Here is a 21917-nt window from a genome sequence, read left to right on the forward strand (position 1 = left end):
ACCCACCCACTGGTGACTAACCCCTTGCCCTTCCTGTTCCCCTTGCAGATGATGTGCTGACTAAAGATGCGGGTGAGTGTGTAATCTGCCTGGAGGAGCTGCTTCAGGGGGACACGATAGCCAGGCTGCCCTGCCTGTGCATCTATCATAAAAGGTACAAGGGCCCAGCAGGAGCAGCTCAGCATGCCCCACATCCCACCAAGCAGACCCTCATCACCAGCCATTCTGACTGTCCCCTTTGTGGGATATCTCCTCCCACCAAGGACCCCTCCAGTGTCACTGTGTTAATGGGAAGGTTATAGGGATACAAAGTACAAGAATTGCCTGAGGTTCAGCTCTGTTTTAATGGCTCAGATGGTGGGAGCAGGTAGGGAGCTGCACAGGTTGGAGGTACTTAGGATCCTACCTAGAACTTGACTCTCATCTGTCTCCCTGAGCCTCTTCTTTCTGTGTAGACCTTTCCATACCACAGGGTGAGAGAGGCAGCATGGAGGGTGTCCTTGCTGCCCTGTGCTTGCCCTTCTCCCCAGAGGGCCAGGAGGCAGAAAGAGCCACAGTCCATGGGCACCAATCTGTGGGCACCAACAGCTGCTATAATTAGCAGGGCCAAGATTCATCCTCAGGCTTCAGCAGGAGCCTTATTCTTGTTTCCAAGTGGAAAAAGGATACCTTCTTGCCCAAGAAGAGAGGATGCCCTGTGTTCCTGTGGCCACCACCTGCTCTCTACTCCTCAAACCCAGAGCTGCTTCTTGGCACACAGGCTTCTCTAAGCCCAGCCTGGGGCCACTAGTCTAGTGTGACCACTATGCCTGATACGTGGATGTGACTGATGCAGAGGCTTATGGTTGGCCTAGGGGATAATTATGATTCATGGTCTGGGTCTCAGCACAGAGCCCTGCCGTGTCCCAGGGAGGAACTAACCAGAACCAGAAAAGACAACCCCTGTCCTGGGGGAGTCTTGTGCACATTATCCATCTGGTTTCTGTCTTTGAGAAAGCCCAGGTTGGTTTACAAATGGGGACCCTGTCTTGGGGCAGTTGTTCTCTGTAAACTAAAAGCCCCCTCCCTGGCTCACTTTCTTAGTCACCATAGCCTGAGGGTCCAGATCCTCTTTCCACCTTTGCAACCAAATCAGGTAGATCTCGGGAGTCTTCTGAGAAGGTATCCACTGGGGAAGAGCCTCACAGCTCCTTTAACCCAGGAGGGTGCTGTATCAGGACCCCAGAAGCAGGAGCACTTGCCAGTCGTGTCATGTCTTTATTCCTACTCCCTGCACCTCAAGCCTTAGAGGTAGTTGACTAGCCACCCTGCACAGTCCCTGCACCCCCCCTTCACCTTTTCACCAATAGCTGTTGCCATCTTCCTCTGCCCCTTCATTTGGCCTTGGTCCCCTCCCTTCCTGTAACGCCAGGTCTCCCTGAGCCTGCACACCACTGCCGACACTGCTGAACCAAAACCAATCCTGATGTCCTCCCTTCTTGCTTTAAGCAGCGGGTACATGATTTTTTTCCTGGGGTTCTTCCAGGAGAGATTTAGGGAACCTTTGTTTAGTAGTCTGACCCCTGAAAGAACCACCTTTGCCAAAACTGTGTGTTTTAACAGCTAACATGGTTTCCCCTTGCTGTTCCTCCCTCCCCCATTGTCCTCAGCTGCATAGACTCGTGGTTTGAAGTGAACAGATCTTGTCCAGAACACCCTGCGGACTGACCCTGTTGGGCTTGCTTGCCGAATCCTCTCAAAGGTGAGCCCGTGATTGGAGGTGCTCCAGGCTCAGGGTTGTGTCACTAGGGGCCTGGTGGTGGGGGAACTGAGGTGCTTCATCTGTAAGTAGTTAATGGAAATGGAAGAGATTTTTCCTAAGAAACATAAGGGATGCACACTCAGGTGCACATGTTCATGAAGAACATACTCAGAAGAGGTAGAATTAGTTGGGGAAAGATTAGCATATTCTGGATGTCCAGGGTGAATCTCCCTGAGGAAAGTTCTGAAAGATCCTTTGGGAAAATAATCAGGCAGGAGTGGATAATCTCGGGTTTGCAGCCGGTGGCACCCTGTCCTCACTCACCTGTGTCTCCACTTCTTTGGTGATGGGAAGAATGACTCCCTGTGGCCTTACGGACATGCACTCAGAGTTAGACAGCCTGTGGACAGCGCATTGTCCACTGCAGAGCGCTTTCAGTGGGCATTTCACTGCTGGTTCTTCCACTTGCAGGCCACCTCCCTTACCCAATTCCAGAGACTTGGCCCCTCTGTCCCACAGCATAGGGTCCTGATTGCAACAGGCTAGCACCTCATCTCCCTCCCATGTGTGCACATGTGTCTCCCAGTGTAACCATTGAGTCTGTCCTCTCCATTTCTTCCCCAGGGCACCCAGCTTCATGTTGACACCCTCTTCTGTCCCCTACCCCACTGTCCCTTCTGAGTTCTGGGCTGGCGCTTTCTTTTTTCTGGCAAACAAATAGACAAAAGCCCCAGAAAAAAAACACTCAACTCTACTTCATATCTCACTCATATCCAAAGGTTGGGGGCCTCTTTTCTTTCTTCTCTCTCTCTCCTTTTTGTTTTGTTTTCTTTTGTTAGGTTTATTTTATTTATTCCAAGTAAATGCCCAGAACAGCTGATGATGTCAGACAAATCAGGGACATTTGCTCTTTTACCTTCACCTCAAAACTGATGGCAAGGGGAGAAGAAAAAGCAAGGGTGAGAGTGAGGCAGAGGGAGTGGAGCCTGGCCCTGCGGCGTGGGTCCAGATTCCCGGCATGATGTTTGGCTTCGGGGGGGCCCACCTGGATGGAACCACAGATGCCCTGGCCAGCCTGCTGTCAGCAGGACACCTGCTGCCACTGTGGGATGCAGTAGCCAGCCCTCAGCCAGACGGAGCACGGCTGACTTACTCCGATCCACACAGGGACAGACAGCCCTGTTCCTGAGAGGAGGCTCATCGGACACTGGGGCAGAGCTGAGTTTGGGACACCAGTGGGAACAGGGCACCTCTTCTGCACTGACTTCCAGAAAACGGTTCTCCCTCTTCCCTGAGGACACCAGATTGGATGAGAGCGAGTTGGAGAGAAGAGTGAAATCACCGCTATCCTTCCCCTCCCCCCTCAGCCCAGGAGGGAAAGGGCATTTTCTTTTTCACCTTTGAAAGGCATTGTGGGTCTGTCTTTAAAGTGTTTACAAAAAAAAAAAAAAAAATTATATATAAAAAAAAAAAGTCTAGTGTCGACTGGTGTTTTCCCTCGTGATGTTTACAGATTAGCTATAACCCACTCAGCGACAGAACCAAATGTGGCCGCGTCCTTGCCACTAATGCTCTGACGGCGGGCAGGCACACACCTCTTCCTTCACCCAGCACCCAGTCAGCTCTCGGTGTCACCAGCCTCTATCTAGGGGTTGGGTTGCTTTTGTTTTGTTTCTCCCTCCCATTTTTCTGGCTTGGTTTTGCACTTTTCTCCCCAAGGGACCCTAATATCTTGGTTTCATTGCCCCCCACCCCCTGGCCAAAAAAAAAAAAAAAAAAAATACACCCATCAAGGACTTTTTTCCACCTCTTCTCCCATGTCTTCCCCCTTCTTTCCTCCTGGTTCTGGTCAGTTCAGAGGATTTAACAACCACAAGTGTCCTGCAAAAATGCCTGAACATTTTTCTTAGGCCCTTGTGGGTTTTTTCCCCTAGAAAACTAAATAAACAAAAGACTAAATAAACATGTCCTGCTACCCCTGTTTTCAGGCACTCTGAGAACATTTAGCCATTGATGTTCACACATGGCATCAGCCCATGCAAGATAGGTTTCTGTATTTATATATTTAAAGAAAAAACTTATAAAATGTTTAAAAATGTTCAAAGCTTGGGAGAAAAGCTTTCTTCATCAGTCAAGGTGTTTGATATGGTATTAAAATAATGTCTAATAAAAGATAAACTGTGTGATGTTATTTTAATGAAGTATTGTTATACAATAAAGAAGTGAGGGCCAAGGCCTACCCCACCCCTCACCCACTTCCTTAGTGTTCCTTCAGCCGACTGTGCAGCACTGTGGATGTGCCATGGTTCTCAGACAGCTGTACCTGGGTAGAGAGGAAGTGGTGATTCAGGTGTGCATCCTACAAGTCTGCTAACCCTTGTAAGCATCATGGAACCAGTCTGCCGTCATCTGTGGAATGGAGTGGTTATAACCAAACTTTTCTGGAAAGATCTGCAGGGGCAAAGATCTTGCAGCCACTGGAGTCTGTAAGGATGTGGGTTACTCCAGGTACTACCCCAGCCCCTCCATCATAGCACCTGTTCCCAGTCCCATGTTCTGCTTGCCTGTTGCTCTATCCACATCTTAGTGCTGACTCATGGGCATGCTTCATTGAGGCCCAGGAAGAGGCCCTGATTTGGGACTGAGCCAGCTTAGAGCCCTTGAACCAGAACCAACCACTCAGGCTCACAAAAGTTGGCAAATTACAGGCTGGACAGGACCTCAGGGCAGGGGGCAGCAGTGCATGCCCAGCCTCTATCTTTGTGCCAGGCTCCAGGAGCTGCATTCCAGGGCTTCCTGAAGAGCCAGCCAAGGAAAGCTCTAGAGAGAGCCGATTCCGAACCTTCTGTGCCCTGTTCCTTCCCAGGCCTGCCCTTGTGCTGTTGCCTCAGGGCCTAACCCCACCAGGCCCAGGAGCCTGGACTGCGCTGGTACCAGGGCCCAGCTGAAGTCACCTGCCCTCAGATGCTTCCTGAAGCACCCACTCTGTAAGGATATTTATTGCAGGCCAGTGGCATGCTCAGAACTGAAGAGTTTGATTTGTAGCCTGGATGTCCGTATTAGAACCACTTTGGGTGGGAGTTGATGGCCATAACATGGGCTGTCCTCATTTGAGCTCTCTACCAGTTGGCAAAATGGTCTTGGGGAAATGACATCATTCATCCGAACTTCAAATTCCCTTGTATGAAGTGGGGACAAAATCATGCAGTTCTGAGGTCGCCATGAGGGTCAGGAGATCTACCCTGAAGGCCTGGCACATGCACAGCAGGCTTCCTTATAACTTTGTCACTGCAAAGGGCACTGTTCTATTCACAGCACCTCCTGCTCTGCCTGGCAACTGTGTCTCCCTGTTCTATATTTAATTCCACCAGCAAAGCTGCCAGGGCAGGGCCTAGCCCTGAAGGAGATCTCCTTGCTTGACCCTTGGACTTGGAGATGGAAGCTTTGTGTGCCCACCATGGCTGTGTGAGCCTGGCTGCTTTGGCAGCAGCCCATGTGAGCTGAGTGGTTGTGAGTTGGGTGGGGCAAGGCTGGGGCCCACGCCGGTACTATTCCAGGCTCTCAGGGCTGGTGCTCATCTCCACCCCCAGTGACTTCCGCTCCCACCTGGCACACTGCAGCCCTCTGCTGGCTGCACAGTGCTCTGAATTCAGACCCAGGTTGCCAGCATCTGGTGTGGAGGTGGGACTGAAGTTGTCGGGGCTTCCCAAGTGGAGCTGGTGTTTGTCACCCTCCTGTCCAGACTGCTCTCCAGAAGCCTGTATTGCCCCTTCTCTGCTGGGGACCCAGCATGCTTGTGGGAAGGGGCAGCTTCTAAAGAGGAGCCCCTTGTGAAAACCTTTCATCTTAACAGCCTTTAATAGTATTGAACTTTACAGGAGGATGTCCTTATTCTTAGGAAGTAGATGCTGAATTATATACAGATGAATGATTTTTTCAGAAATGTGTAATTCCAAATGGTTCCCCCCCCAAAAAAAAAAAAAAATAAGGCAAAAATGTCTGTTGTTGAATCTTCAATGGCTGGTATTTCATCACTGAACAGTGTACTTGTTCTTTCGACTCTTCTGTATGTCTGGAATTTTTCTTAATAAAAAATTGTGGGGAATTGGCCATTTGCTGTGCGCCTTCTAGTCACCAGACCCAGGGGGCAACATCAAAGAGCTGCAGCCAAGACTGGCCACTGCACAACACCTGGGAGGGCTGTGGGAGGGCTCTGCAGTCTGTTCAGAAGGGGAGGGGGAAGGGTTGGGGAGCTGTTTCAATGGTGAGCATGGTGGCTGATGGTTGGATTGCTTGCATACTGGGTGGTGTCTGGGGAGGGCCCAAGGGACTTGCCACCAAACCATCCTTGGCATAATCTCTGTTCCCAGCCAGAAACAGAAACGCCAGTGTGTCCTCAAACCCAGGTCAGTGTTACTGCTGTCTGCTACAGCCCAGTGTTAGCATAAAGTAGGGATCCCAAGAATGGAGGGTGGGCAAGAGGGAGCTGCAGAGTGACCTACTCCCCCCACGCCCCTCCCCATGGAAGGGTTGGTTAGGGACTGAGAGGGTTGAGGGAAAAGCATAATGTGAGCAGAAGGGTGCCAGCATCCCTCACCCAGCCCCTTTGCTAAGAGGGCCAAAGACCTGGGAGTGAGGGAAATAAGTGGCACTACAGGTTCCTGGGACCTACAGTGAGTGGAGGGTTTACAGATTGCCTGCCAGGTCCCTCCACAGCCCTAGGAGGTGGGTGGCCCAGGGCTAAAAGTTTTAGGCCCTGGACAGAAGAGTTCTGGGCTGCAGCTGCTGTGGTGTCTTGAGTTTACTGGTGTCGGGCACCCTCTAGTGGGCTTTGGGAGAACAACTGCTAAGGACCTTAGGGGCCCTGGCTAGGGATCCCAAGACAGGCAGGCCTCAGGGTGGGATGACCTTGAATTTGGAGTGTATACCATGGAGCAGTGTGGTGCAATGATAATCTCACTCCCATTTCTAACAATTGGTAGCAGCTGCTTGAAGAATGTGTTCTAAGGCCCAGCTGGAGCCTAGTGGGACCTCCACTGTGGGTAGGTCCAAGTTTCTCAAGAAGCAGAGAAGTTGGAACAGGGACCTGCTTCCTTCCAAAGTCTGAGCACCATCCTTTTCCCCAGGGTTCCATAAATCAGAGGACAGGCCCCAGACAAATGGGTCACTATCTAGAGGAAGAGAGGGTGTATATGGGAAGTGTTGCCTGCTGATCTCCAGACAGCTATAAATGGGGTTCAGATTCATTTGGGAGGCCCCTCCCCTTTCAGGAAAGGAGCATGCCTATCAACCCAAGTAGATGAAGGGTTGATAAAGGGTCCTGGGCGTCAGCAGTGGGGAGACCTTGACAGGGATATGATCTTAGTCTTGGGGTGGGCCCCACACCATCTCTCCCAGCCAGTACAGGGTATGTGAGATCAGATAGAAAGCAGCTTCACCAGGAACCACGCTGGGTCATTTACTGGACCAAAGGCTTTTGAAGACAGCAAGAGGGCCAGGGAGGGAGCTCGGCTTCTCTTCTGGCTTGAGCTCTAGGCCCTAGCTACAGAGGGCTAACTGGCAGGCAGAAACAGCATCTGCACTGTCCATCCTTTGCAGGGTAGCTAAGTATTCGGAGCTCCTCACAGCACCTTGCCTGGGTTCATGAGGCTTCGGGGGTCCAGCATGACCTTGAGCTGCCGCATGGTCTCCATGCCGACAGCACCAATCTCCTCCTGCAGTAGCTGCCGCTTGCCCAGCCCAATGCCATGCTCCCCAGTACACGTCCCATGGAGTGCCAGTGCCCGCCTGGGATATCATGAGAAGGAATACCTCAGTGGACTCCTCTCCCACTTCCTCTGCCCTCCCCCACCCAGCCCATCTCAGGTTCAACTCTTACCTGCCCAGCTTTTTTGTGAAGGCTGTGACCCTGTGGTGCTCCTCATCATCATCTGGGTTGACCAGCAAGATGCAGTGGAAATTGCCATCACCCACATGCCCAACAATGCCTCCTGTGGACCCAGAGGACCAAGCTGTTGCCTCCAGCCTCCCCTGCCCTTGGCCCAGGCACTGGTGGGCCTCAGTGCCTCCCCACCTCACTTCAGGTGAGTAGGCAGAACCTTTAAGTCCCGAGGTCTTCAGCTCCTCCTTGGTCTGCACCAGGATCTCCGGCAACCGGGAGATGGGCACACACACGTCAGTGGAATAGCCCTGGGTCGGAGGGCAGACTGGTGAGGCTCTCCCCATCCCCATCTGTCTGCCTAAAGCTAAGGGTCACTGTGATCAAGTCTGAGGGGATTTGACTTCAGCTCTTGGCCTCACAGAAGGAAATGGCTTGCTCTTCTCTAGACAGTTGTACCAGATTGTATTCCCCAGGCCTTGCCAGCCCAGACCTTCACCACTGCCCTGGTTTTCCACCCTTGGCTTTGTGCAGGTCCCCTTTTCCCCTGCACTACTGAGCCTCTGCTTGTGCTGCCTCGAGCCCAGCTTCCCCTTCTGGGTAGATCTTCCCTCTCTGTTCAAAACTCCCGAGAGCATGCATGGTTGCAGGAAGGGGTCCTTAGTGTGACTGGACACTAGACAGCCTCTGAGAAACAGTTTGGCGAGAGGGTCTATAACCCCAGCTTCTAGTGCCCACCCAGCCACTTGAGCCTGCTGTTTCTAACAGTCTGATAGTGGGTTGAGGGAAGGATTTGTGGGCTGAACAGTGGATTCCACCTCCATCCCCATCCCAGCTCACCTTGCAGCCTGGAGACAGGGCTAGGAGAGCATACCAAGCATTGTGCCGGGCTGCCCAAAGCTGGTTGCGCTCTTCACTCTCTTTGGCCCAGGAGAAGTGAGAGGCTCCGTTTTGCTGGGTGATCGCCTCTACAGTAGGGAAAAGTTGACCCAGGCACTACACTGGGGCAGCCCAGGCTCTGCTGTCCCACCCTCAACACACCTGTGTGCTGCACCTGCTCTGCCAGTGCCTGCTCGGAACCGTGGAACTCAAGGAAGAGTGTGGGCGCCACGGCGCAGCTCAGCTTGCTGTGCCTATTGCAGGCATCCATTGTGACGTCATCTAAGAACTCTGGGACCAGGAAGAGGGATGCCCAGTGAGGCTTGGCCTTCCAAGGGGGCCTCTTCTGTGCAGCCCACCCCTTGTGCACTAGTCTTCTGTGCACCAGTCCTTGGCTCACCAATGCGCGCCACAGGCACTGCAGCTTGGAGGATCTGTACAGTGCTGTCCACGGCCGCCTGGACACTGGGGAATGCACAGGTGGCAGCCACTGTTGCTTCGGGGACAGGATGCAAGCGCAGGGTGGCAGATGTGATGAGGCCCAGTGTCCCCTCAGAGCCCACAAAGAGTCCTGTGAGGTTGTAGCCAGCTGCACTCTTCCTGGGCCCCATAAGGTAGGTGAGTGTCCAGACACATAAGGAACACATAAAGTAGGTGAGTGTCCAGACCGTGCAATGAGGGATTTCTGCCCAGAAATCTGAAGCTGGGGCCCAGGACACTATCCCTTAGGCCCCCAAGTCTGGGCTGGCCTTCCGCATCCCCAGTTCCCATTACATTACTTGCCACTGCTCAACCTCTGTCAGCCTTATGCAGGAGAGCAAACCCCAGCATGTTGGCCATCTGCTGGCCCACATGACAGCCCTCTCTAGCCACTCATTGATCCAGGAGGGCTTCTAGAGGCCCCATCAGCACTCACTGAAGCCTCAGGCCAAGGGCAGAGGGCATTCACCTGAAATGACGGCCCTGGCCCGCAGTGTGAAGCAGCCGCCCATCAGGCAACACCACCTCCAGATTGACCACATTGTCCCGAATGGTGCCATAGCGCACAGAGTTGGTGCCTGAAGCCCCAGTGGCCACCATGCCACAGATAGAGGCGTCTGCACCTGGGTCTGGAGGGCAGAAAGCAGGAGAGGGAAGGCCGAAGGCCCTTTCCCCCACCCTGGGCAGGTGGGGAGAGCAGGGTCCTCTGAAGCCCCATAAACAGCCCAGCCCCCTGCAAGCCCCCAGGACCCTGGGAAAGGTGCAGGAGCCCCAAGCTTACCCACAGTAAACCAGAGGCCACTGTTGCGCAGGTGGGCATTGAGAGCTTTACGGGTGACACCAGGCTCCACTACCACAGAGAAGTCTTCTGTGTTCAGCTCCGTGATCTGGTCCATGTGGGTCAGGTTAATGCACACACCACCCTGGGAGCAGGGGTGCAAAGAAGGCCAGCTGACCTAAGTCTCTAGGCTGGGCACAGACCCCGGGACTCTACCCCACGGCTAAACCCCAGCAGCCAGACCAGAGTCCCAGAATGGCATGTAGGAATGGCCATAAACATGCCCAGTGTGGTGAAGTAGACCTGAGGCACCCTGCTATACCTGCACAGCGCAGACTCCCCCCTCGAGGCCGGTGCCTGTGCCGAAGGGGATGATGGGCACACCCTGGCCATAGCAGAGAGCTGCCAGCCGGCTGACCTGGTCTACATTCTGGGGCCACACCACCACATCTGGAGGTTGACACCTAGAAACAGACCTCAGCAGGTGAGAATCTAGTGGCACCCTCTGGCCCCGCTTCTCAAGGAGTCTGGAGATGTCACAAGGCCTGAGGCCACACAGGAAACAAGAGGCAGAGAGCAGCCCTCCATAGAGAGTGCCACAGCACACCAAAACAGGTGAGTGGGGACGAGGAAGACCAGGGATCCCATTCCTAGCCAGGGTTCCCAATACCTGTGTATGGACTCATCCTGCCCGTGATGCTCTCGAACAGCAGCAGCAGTGGACACGTGGGGGCTCCCCACAATAGCCTTTAGAGACTCCACGAAACCCTTGCTGAGCTCGCCCTTCAGGGAAGAATCACAGTGCCAGAGGGCCAGAAAGAGAACTGGGGGCCACAGCACCCTCTCCCTCCCCCAGGGCAGGAGGGAGGGGTGTGGGCTAGTGAGGGTGCCTGATGGCAGCACAGAGCTTGGGATACTTTAGGCAAGGATCCCTCCCAGCTCCCGGCCCCACCAACCTGGGACCCTCTGGAGCAGTACCCCCTCCAGGAGAAGAGTCCCGGGGCTGCAGCCCGGAGCAGTGAGGCCATAGCTGGAACTTGCAATCAGTTTGAGCACCGTGGGGGTGAGGGCAGGTGGCAGCTGGTCACCCCTACTCAGCCCATTGGCTGTGCTAGGGGGTGGAGCCTGTTTAAGGTGGAGTGGACTTAAGGTGGCCTCTGAAGACTTTGCCAGGTCAAGGATGTGTGTGAGTAATAGGGTCAACACTTCTGAAAGACAGGTGGGGCTTACTATATGCACTGGGAAACAGGGACAGTAGCCACTCCTGCCTTAAAAGTCTGCAATGGCTTCCTGTGGCCCTGCAAACACAAATTCCTTGTAGAGGCCTTAAGGTTCTATTGCTCCTGCTGATCTTTCATCTATACTTCCTTCCAACCTCCTCTTTGACCTCTAGGCTCCAGTTTCCCTTTCTATTCCAGTTCACCCCAGCTCCAGCTGGGCTCAGAGCCCTGGCCCATACTGTGCCCTCTGCCAGAACCATCTCCTGACTCTGCCTGGCAATCTCTTCCCTACCCTGCAAGTCTCAGCACCAGTGTCCCAGAGTGGGCTGCCTTCAGGGCTGTGCAAAGGGAAGATCAGGAAGGCCCTTCGGTGATGGATGGGGTAGGACAACAGGGCATGCCAGGGAGACTCCCTGGAAGAGGAGATCTGAGGAACGGCAGCACACGGCCAGGAAGTTGAAGGAGAAGACTTCACAGGCCTTTTACTCCCAACACCCCACCTCCACCCTGGCAAAGCCCAGGACTTCGTTGGAGTGGGGTGAAGCTCTGTTTTCCCACAGCAAATCCCAACATCACTGAGATAAAGCTACATACAGCTTTGTTTTTATTCCTTTGAGTCATAAATATAAACTCTTTCCTCGTTTTAGTTGGGTTCTCTCCCTGACCACATATGGACAAGTTTGTCAAAAGACAGAATTATAACAATTTAGTTCTGGATCTAATTGGCTTTTGTTTTCTATTCATGAACTAAGCAGCCTCCAGTTGTATAGGATAGAACTGGGGCCAAGGCAGAACATTGGGTTTTGTCACATGAGAACAAAAATAAATAAATAAAAAGCTGAATTGGTTAATATCAGGTTCCTTTTTAGTAAAGGTTAAAGCAGAGGGGACTTCCTTCTTGTGCTGATTCAAGTAAACTGGAATCTATTGGGGATCTGTCTACCTCCTTAAACTTTCAATCTTATTATATGGCATTTAGTATGAGTGACTCCATTTTGATTTGGTCTGCTCAGTTGGGGCCTAATGTAGGCGCTCTGTACAAAATGATGGACTCCCAAGGTTTTTGTTCAAGGCATAAGTTCATACTTGTAACTTGAATGTGCTGTTTAACTGATTTGTCTCAAAAAATGTCTCTTTCACAGTTAATTCAAAGTCAAGATTCAGTGGAAGTCCACACAGTGCATTCAATTCATTTGTCTCAAATCTTTTTTTTTTTTTTTTTTTTTTTTTTCAGTGCTGGGGATGGAACCCAAGGCCTCAAGCAAGCTGGACAAGCACTGTACCACTGAGCACCCATTTTTCTCAAATCTTTTTAACTCTACAACTATTTCTCCCTCTCCCTTTTTTTCATGCCATTTACTTGTTTTTAAAACTGGGCCATTTGTTTCATAAAAATCTCCACATTCGGGGGCTGGTGTTGTGGCTCAGTGGTAGAGCATTTGCCGGGCATGTGTGAGACCCTGGGTTCAAATCTCGACAGTGCATATAAATAAATAAAATAAAGGTCCATCAACAACTAAAGATACAAAAACATTTTTTAAAAAAATTTCCACATTCTACAGGTTGTCCATTCAGCTGGTCATTTACCAGGTATGGACTTGAGTTGTGAGGCTTGCCATGGGCATCGCTAGCCCCTCATTGTGCAGGTCTGTGTGGAGTTTCAATCACTGAATGTCTCTACTTCTATATTGTATAAACATTGGTTCATGCATATAACTACCGGCTGCTGATGTAGTTCTCAATCTTAGAAGCTTTAGAGGGTGTTAACCAGGTCATTACATTTTAATTTAATAATAAGCCATAACTGTAGAGTGATTGTGTATAGGTATCTGTTAGCTATCAGGGTTGTTTTTTTTTTTTTTAACCTGATGTATATGTTGGGGAAGGTAGGATTAGGAAGGTGAACTGTTCAAGAATTTTCTGCACTTGCTGTGCAGAAGAGCAGATAATTAGTGCTGCTCTGGCGCTAATCCCAGGAACCACTAGCAATAGTGGGGTGCCACCAATCTAACATGAGCACGAGTGCTTCATAACAAATATTACTAGCATGTTCAACTGCTAGATTTTGAACTACATTTATTTATTAAATAAAATATATATATATATATATATATATATATATATAAAGAAATTTCTACATTCTGTATTTGGATTAGTATATCCTTGTGGTAGTAATTAATAGATTTCTCAAATTTCTATATTTCTTGGAAATGGTTAGATATAGCTGTGATGCTGCCCTATCATTCAATCTTCTGTGCTGGTAAACATGTTTTATATCTGTGCTTTCTGCATGGAAACTACATGTGGTATCAACACTTGAAATGCAACTAGTGTAACTGAATTTTCAATTTTATTTCATGTTCATTAATTTTAATATTGAATGACTACTGTGTTAAAACAAATGTAAAGGATTAGATTCAGATTCTTTTTTTTTTTTTTGGTACTGGGGATTGAACTCAGGGGCACTCAACCACTAAGCCACATCCCCAGTCCTATTTTGTATTTTATTTAGAGACAGAGTCACACTGAGTTGCTTAGCACCTTACCATTGCTGAGACTGACTTTGAACTCATGATCCTCCTGTCTCAGCCTTGCAAGCTGCTGGGATTACAGGGGTGTGCCACCGTGCTCAGCTCAGATTCCATTTTTTTCAGGCAAGACTACTTCATAGATGTACTCTACATTTTAGATTAGGTTTAAAATCTTAAAGATTTCAATTGGAGCCAAGTGAGGTGGTGCACACCTGTAATCCCAGCAGCTCAGGAAGCTGAGGCAGGAGGATTGAAAATTCTATTTACTCATTTATTTATTTAGTTACTTATTTAGTTAGTTAGTTAGTGGTACTAGGGATTGAACCAGGGGTGCTTAACTACTGAGCAACACCCCCAGCCCTTTTTTATATTTAAAAAAAAAAATTTAATTGTAGATGGACACAATACCTTCATTTTATTTATTTTCATGTGGTGCTGAGTATGGAACCCAGTGCCTCATATGTATGAGGCAAGTGCTCTGCCACTGAACCACAATCCAACCCCCTTTTTTTATACTTTCTTTAGAGACAGGGTCTCTCTGAGTTTCTTAGGGTCTCACTAAATTCCTGAGGCTGGCTTTGAACTCAGGATCCTTCCCAAGCCACTAGGATTACAGTCGTGTGCCACCACACCTGGCTAAAGGATCACAAATGCCAAGCCAGCCTCAGCAACTTAGTGAGACCCCTAAGCAATTTAGTGAGACTCTTTCTCAAAATAAAAAATGAAAAGAACTGTAGATATTCCTCAGTGGTTAAGCACCCTGGATTCAATTCCCCACCCTCTCTTAAAAAAAGGATTCCAAGTCAATGAGAGGACAGAGGAATTGAGAAAATGGAAACATTTTGGATGAGATTGTGGTGATAGTTGTGTGACTTTGTGACTACTAAAAACCAAAATGTACACTTTAAAATGACAAAATTGAGGGGCTGGGGCTGTAGCTCAGTGGTAGAGCACTTGCCTGGCATGTGTGAGGCACTGGGTTTGATTCTCAGCACCACATATAAATAAATAAAATCAAGGTCCATCAACAACTAATATATATATATTTTTTTTTAAAGAGAGAGGGAGAGAGAGAGAGAATTTTTAATATTTATTTATTTATTTTTTAGTTTTCGGCGGACACAACATCTTTGTATGTGGTGCTGAGGATCGAACCCGGGCCGCACGCATGTCAGGCGAGCGCGCTACCGCTTGAGCCACATCCCCAGCCCCGAAACATAAAAAACATATAAAATAAAATAAAATGACAAAATTGAATTTGATATAATGTGAATTTCATTTCAAAAAATTTAAAAGCAATTGGAATTTTTATTGAGATTATACTCCATTAGTTTACTAATTTTGTGAGAGTTGTTTTTTTTTTTTTTTTAATTATTTTTTAGTTTTAGGTGAACACAATATCTTTATTTTATATTTATGTGGTGCTGAGGACTGAACCCAGTGGCTCATGCATGCTAGGCAAGTGCTCTACCACTGAGCCACAACCCCAGGAGAGTTGATTTCTTAATCATTAAATTGGTCCATCCAAGGCAATGTAATCTCCCCATTTATTTACTTTGGGGCTTTTGGGGGGCTGGGGTTCAAGCCCAAGACTTCATGCACACTGGGAGAATACCCTATCACTGAGCTATATTTCCAACTGCTGGCTTTAGTTCCAAATTACTTAATTAGAATTATTCTCTAAGAAGAGCTATTCTTCTCCCTCATTCGTTATCAATGTGGCTTGGCTATCAGCTATTTCTTTTATCCTGTTATTTATTTATTTTGTTGTTCCTATTTTTCCAGCTTTGATCTAGGGGCTTGTTCCAAGTGAACCCTCTCCCCAGACCCTTACCTTCTTGGCACACTTCCTGACCTTGTTGCCACAGATGTTCCACAATGATCTTGCCTGTTCCCCGCCCAAGCTCTAATCAACCACTTTGCCTAGTTACTGTGGAGGCTGAAGCAGAAGGATTGCAAGCTCAAGGCCAGCCTCAGCAACTTAGAGAGCTTTGTCTCAGAATAAAAAATAAAAAGGCTGGGTATGTAGCTCAGTTGTAAAGCACCCCTGTACCGCCAAAAAAAAAAAAAAAAAATGGAGGGAAATCCTTATGTGCTACAGCATGGCTGAACCTTAAGGTCATTATGTAAGTGAAATAAGCCAGCCACATAAAGACAAATACTACCTTACTATATCGTGTGATTCCACTTACCTATGGTACTTAGATAGTCAAAATCATAGAGACGGAAAGTGAAAGAGTAGTTTCTGGGGCAGAAGGGAGGGGAGGATGGGGAGTTAATGTTTAACGTGAGTACAGAGTTCCATTTTTACAAGCTGAAAAGAATTGTAAAAAGGGATGGTGGTGATGGCTGGCATTATGGATGTACTTAATACCACTGAACTGTCTACTTAAAAATGGCTAAGATGGTAACTTTTATATATGTATTTTACCAATAAAAATGTGGGGGACTACAATATCAACCAACCCCCACCCCACTCCTGGGGATTTCCTCTCCCCCAGCATAGGCCAACAGGGTGGAAAGCTTGTCTGTTCACAGTTGAGCCTTACTCTGGTTTTTCTACCCAGCAGGTGTCCAACACACTTGACTGAAGGAATGCGGAAGAAAACAGACATTTGGGGCAGAAAACTGAACCTGAACCTGTCACCTGGTACCTTCAAAAAGCAGCATTTGCAAAACTGGATGGTAATATTTGACTGAAAACTTTAAAAAAAAAAAAAAAAAACAAGGATTGAACCCAGGGAGCTTAACCACTAAACCACATCCCTAGTGTTAAATCATGACAAAAGGAAAAGACCACCGACTCCAATTAATTAGTTAATTAATTAATTTATTTATTTTTGCATTACAATTCTTAATACACCTTTATACCACAATTTATCATGTCTCTGATTGTATATAAGGTATGTTGACACCAAATTCACATCTTTATACATGTATTTTGTATAATGATCTGACTCCAATTTAAATCAAATTAAAGCAAGCTTGTAATTCTGACCAGCTGGGGCTGTCTCTCCTGAAACCAGTGGGAATAGAAGACAGCCCCACAGCTCTCCAGGAGCACAGCTTTATAGTAGAGAAAGTTGCAAAAAGGTGTGTGTGGGGGTGTCTTGAGAACTTACAGATAACAGAATTTTGACAAGTATAGCACAAAGGCAGGTTAATGGTCTAAGTGGTTCAGCACTTAGGGAGTAAATTTAGATCCCAACATCAGAATTTACGAGGCACCATTAGAGTTTCAGAGAGGGTTTTTATCTGGTCAGGGAAAGCCAGGCATGGGTGAGTTCCGGGCAAGGGCAGGCATTCCAAGCAAGTTTAAAACATCAAAGTATGGCCAGGCCAAATAGAAATTTTAATATTTTACAGAAAACAGAAATGAATCCTTTATAACTTGTGACAAGATGGCTCCTGATCCTAAGAGGGAATTAGGCTGGGTTTATCATTCCCTCCTTGTCTTATGTGTTCCTTTCAAATCTTTGATAAGGTAGAGGAAGAGCTCTGAAGGAATTTTAATCCCTCAGGTAACAGTCCCCAACGTCTCAAACTCACCCAAAACTGGTCTCCCTGATCGGACCTAACTCAATTTACCCATTTACACTGACTGTCTATCTATTTCTGGCTCCATTGTTGTAAGAAAAGGGATGGCGCTCGTTTTGGCTTCTTCTGAGCTGAGATGGGGTGATGTGGGAGTTCAGGTCAGATTGAAGTCTGGTTGGGGAAGAACAAGTTGTAAAGTCCTATGCGAATGGATGCTTCTATGAAAGAGAAACAAAAACATGAGTACTGAACAAATATTGCCCCCTCTGAAACATGTCAATGAATATCATGAAGGTGGCAGAAGTTAATATTTTTTTTCACTAGTAAATGTGAAGATTGAGAAGCTGTCCCCACAATAAGGCCAGAGTGGACAAGGCCTTTATATAGGAATGTAAATCTTTAAATCTTCAGAGTTATCAGGAATGTTAACACAACATTTAAATTTTAATGTTGCAGATGTTCATCCATGAGATGTAGTTAAGCTACTCAATGTCATCTGATCTTGTAAGATTTTGCTGGTCTGACCTCCATGTCTAGTAGAAATCTCTTTATTTCTGTTACTTAGGGCTGGATAATCATACTAGCAAACATCAAGCCTACCTGTGTAAGTTAGGAATAGCTGTAGGCCTTAAATTACCTGAAAACTTCTGACTCTGGCAGTTCCTGTTGATAGTTTCTTTTGATAGTTATCAGGCATTCCTGCCTGAGAATCCCTCTTTGTAGCCTCCAGTCTTACTTATTTTGGGGACTAACATAAGTGTATATCTTAAGTTATATTTAATTATTATTATTTATCTTTAAATGCCCAGGAGTGGCTATGTTTTGGTTTTAACTATTTTTGCTAGGTGTTTAAGATGAAGCAAGTAAAACTGACTTTGTTTCTATCATTAAGAGTCAGCTGAGTTTCCATGGGAGTCATTCTTGGGGGAACTTGAGAGCAATTTCTTAGTTCTGCCAGTGCCATTTGCTCTAGGAGGGGTCCAGGTCTTGCTGACTATGTGGCTTCCCTTGGAAGCACCAGGGATGTCTCCCTTCTCCAATAACCCTCCTCTTCATGGTAAGTGCATCCATTGGCTTTCTGTTCTCCAGGGGGCTCATTAATCTCCCTGATTGGGAGGTTATATGGCCCAGAGTTGTAAAACTCTTAGAGAAGTTCCCTGTTCCTTTGGGTTTACACTGACTTAGAGGGCAAGAGCCAAATATTGATTCTTGGTCCCTTTTAATTTAACTTTAATTTTTAAAACTTGATCTTAAGCATCTAGGAAGTTAGTCTCACCAGTCTCAAATTAAGAATACTGGGCTTTAACGTTAATGTCTATAACCTCATACCAATTAGGATCTGTGCTATCCTATCTGTCCTTTAAGTGATGGCTTATTATCTTAAATTAACCCAGGTTGTGTGTTCTTGAAGCAATACCTCTGTAAAACATTAACAAGCAATATTTAGACAGTTTATAAGGAAAATACAAAATAAAACTAACCAGAGTAAAAACATATTTAGTGGGGCTAGGGATGTGGCTCAAGCAGTAGCGCGCTTGCCTGGCATGCGTGCGGCCCGGGTTCAATCCTCAGCACCACATACAAACAAAGATGTTGTGTCCGCCGAAAACTAAAAAATAAATATTAAAAAAAAAATTCTCTCTCTCTCTCTCTCTCTTTCTCTCTCTCTCTCTCTCTCTCTCTCTCTCTCTCCCTTCTCTCTTTAAAAAAATAAACCAAAAAAACATATTTAGTTTGTATAATATCTATCTTCGATTTTGACTGAGTTATATTATAACCCCTATTTGAGATCCTAGAAATTTTAGCAAAAAAATCACTCTTTTTAATATAACTTTAAATGAACTGAAGTCTGGCCTGCTGTAGAATCATTCTGACATGTATTAAGATGGGAGGCAGAGCCTTATCTCAGGTAAGGCAGGGCTCTTTATAAATCTTTATAGATCTTAAGAAAACTGTTCTAATTTTGAAGCTTATTTTTGTTTCTTAAATATCATCTTATAAAGTTTACATATATTGTTGCTTGAGGTCACATGAACAAACAAAGACACAATGACAGACAGACAGACAGAAAGGAGCTCCAAACTATGGCTGACAGACCGGAACCTTTAAAACAGACAGACTAGATAAGGGAAAAATCTCCCCAAGTTTCCAACTCCCATTTAATTATGCCTCCTACACCAGTGGCACCATAGATGTCCCCACAGGTGAACAAGATGTAAAATCAAGTGTCTCAGTGTGGCGACTTTACTGCATTCAGTTTCCTCTTTTTTTTTTAAGTAGACAGAGATGGAGCAATCCTTACAGTGCAGGGAAGGAAGGCTGGAGTTCCCCAAAGCAAAAGGGGCTTCAGCAGCTGTTGGGAGTCCCTCAGTCCCTCCTTTTACTTATAGGATTAGCTCCTCTGGTTCGGTCCTCACTAAATTGTTGAGGTTGGCTTTGAACTTGCGTTCCTCCTGCCTCAGCCTCACTAGCTACTGGGATTACAGGTGCACCATTGAGTCTGGTGTGACCAAAAATTCTTAAAAACTGACCTTCTCTATTCAGAGTTCACATAAAGGAACAGAAAACTAACAATTTGGCCTAGCATGTTTTGTAGTGCTATAACAGAACACCACAGACTTGGTAATTTATTTTTATTTATTTATTTTGGTACTGGGGATTGAACTTAGGGCACTTGACCACTGAGCCACATCCCAGCCCTATTTTGTATTTTATTTAGAGACAGGGTCTCACTGAGTTGTTAAGTGCCTCACTTTTGCTGAGGCTGGCTTTGATTTCCCTATCCTCTTGCCTCAGCCTCTGGAGCAGCTTCCCAGCATGCACCACCATGCCCAGCAGACTTGGTAATTTATGTATTTTTTTTTTTTTAGTTGTAGATGGAACAATACCTTTATTTTATTTTTATGTGGTGCTGAGAATTGAACCCAGTGCCTTCCACATGGAAGGCGAGCTCTCTATCACTGAGCTACAACCCCAGTCCAGATTTGGTAATTTATAAGAAGTAGAAATTTATTTCTTGCCAGGAGTGGTGGCACAGGCCTATGATCTTTTTTTTCTTTTTTCTTTTCTTTTTTTTTTTTTTTTTTTTTTTTGCCTCAGCAAAAGCGAGGTGTTAGGCAACTCAGTGAGACCCTGCCTCTAAATAAAATACAAAATAGGGCTGGGGATGTGGCTCAGTGGTTGAGTGCCCAGTATCCAAAAAATATATTTATTTCTTACTGCTCTGGGGGCTGGGGAGTACAATATCATGGTGCCAATATCTGACCAGTGTTTTCTGGCCATGTCATCTCATAGTAAATAGGAGAAAGGCAAGAGAGTTCATGAGAGAGCAAGGGATTGAATTTGAGCCTCAAGTCCTCTCATAATCTCCACACTCAGGAGGGTGGAGCCCTCATGACCTAAATACACCCTTTAAGGGTGATCTGGAGGTTAAGTTTCCAACGCATAAACTTGGGGCAGAGGGTACATTCAAACCATAGCATAAAAATACATGATCAGAAAAACCTAGACCAGGTGGACATTCTTCAGAAAAACTGATTGTTTTTGCAGGGGGAAACTTTATATTAAAAGACATCAAATAAATGCAGTATATTTGGATCTTGAGTTTTTAAACTTTACTTTTAAAATTTGTATTTTCCATGATTATTTATATTTATATGGGAACAGTTGGTACATTTACAAAGTACATGGTGATGCTTTAATACCTGTATACAATGTATAATGATCAAATCAAAGTAACTGGTATTTCTCCTTAAACATTTACCATTTCTTTATGTTGGGAATCTTCAAACTCTTCCAGTTCTTTATAAGATATATAATAAATTGTTGCAAACTATAGTCACCCTACTGTGATGTAGAACACTAGAACTTATTTTCCCTACCTAATGGTATTTTGGTACCTGTTATCCAAACTCACTCTCTCTCCCCTCCCTTTGTTCTTGAATTATTTATTTATTTAGTGGAACTATGAATTGAACCCAGGGCTTCTCTTATACTAAGTACTCTACCACTGAGTTATGCCCTCAGTGTGGTTTTTTATTTTCTTCTTCTTTTAAATTTTTTTAAGTTGTTGATGGACCTTTATTTTGTATTTATTTATATGTAATGCTGAGAATTGAACCCAGTGCCTCACACATGCTAGGCAAGCACTCAATATTATTTTTGTTTTGATACAGGGTCTAGCTAAGTTAGCCAGGATGAGCTTGAACTTGTGATCCTCCTGATTCAGCCTCTCAGTAGCTGGGATTACAGGCAAGCATTTTTGAGTTTTAAAAATTTGGAATATGACATTTATTACAAGAATTTGGAAATTTAAACACCAACTAGATAGTTGAGTAACATTAAGGAAATATTGTTCATTTTTTATGTGCGGCAAGTGAAAGGAAAGTGAGAAAGCAGGAACAGGGCGAGCAAGAAATGAAAGACCAAGACCAGGCATAGATGCACATGAGAGAGTTTGTCAGAGCTGACAAATAAAGACACATCCCTGCAAAGTGGAGAGAGGCAACACGCTGAATTCTGGGGCTTTAATGGGGGAGGCTCAGGGATTTGAGGGGCAGGTTCTAATGTGGGTGATTAAGGGTGGGATTGAGGGAGTGGTAATACGCCCTTTGGCAGGAAAATGGTGGCTGTTACTTAGGATGGCCACCCAGAAGCTAAGCAAGGACTTTACAGTAAGGTATTGTGATTATGCTTGAAATGAGATCTTTAGGTCTCCAAGAACCCTTTCAAGAGATCCAGCCAGTCAATATTGTTTCAGTGATAACACTGTCATAGTTTGGATCTTGAATGTCTCCCAAAAGCCTATGTGTTGAAGGCCTGATTTCCATCTGGTGGGACTTGCTTATAGCTTATTAAATGAAATTAATTTATT

The 21917-nt window shown here is 46.4% G+C and overlaps 2 protein-coding genes across 4 annotated transcripts in view; one reads left to right on the forward strand and one right to left on the reverse strand.

Moving 5' to 3' along the window:
- Znrf1 (zinc and ring finger 1) overlaps nucleotides 1–5241 on the forward strand; it is a 103390-nt gene extending 98149 nt beyond the window's left edge. Inside the window, exons 3-5 of one of the 3 annotated variants that reach the window (XM_076838553.1) lie at nucleotides 49–154; nucleotides 1650–1741; nucleotides 2366–2574. In XM_076838553.1, the coding sequence (XP_076694668.1) occupies nucleotides 49–154; nucleotides 1650–1707 (164 nt within the window). In that variant the 3' untranslated portion in view covers nucleotides 1708–1741; nucleotides 2366–2574. The other 2 variants (XM_076838551.1, XM_076838552.1) reach the window with 2 other exon arrangements.
- Nucleotides 5242–6912: 1671 nt separating this feature from the next.
- On the reverse strand, nucleotides 6913–10804 carry Ldhd (lactate dehydrogenase D). The gene is made up of 11 exons (XM_076838561.2): nucleotides 10713–10804; nucleotides 10427–10539; nucleotides 10079–10220; nucleotides 9760–9901; nucleotides 9448–9607; nucleotides 8899–9098; nucleotides 8661–8789; nucleotides 8460–8587; nucleotides 7840–7930; nucleotides 7620–7731; nucleotides 6913–7528 (listed from the first exon to the last, which is right to left on the reverse strand). The coding sequence occupies exons 1-11, from the start codon at nucleotides 10782–10784 to the stop codon at nucleotides 7363–7365; spliced, it is 1455 nt and encodes a 484-aa protein (XP_076694676.2). The 5' UTR covers nucleotides 10785–10804; the 3' UTR covers nucleotides 6913–7362.
- Nucleotides 10805–21917: the final 11113 nt, after the last annotated feature.

Source organism: Callospermophilus lateralis, chromosome 18 (assembly GCF_048772815.1).
Source record: "Callospermophilus lateralis isolate mCalLat2 chromosome 18, mCalLat2.hap1, whole genome shotgun sequence".
NCBI lineage: Eukaryota > Metazoa > Chordata > Mammalia > Rodentia > Sciuridae > Callospermophilus > Callospermophilus lateralis.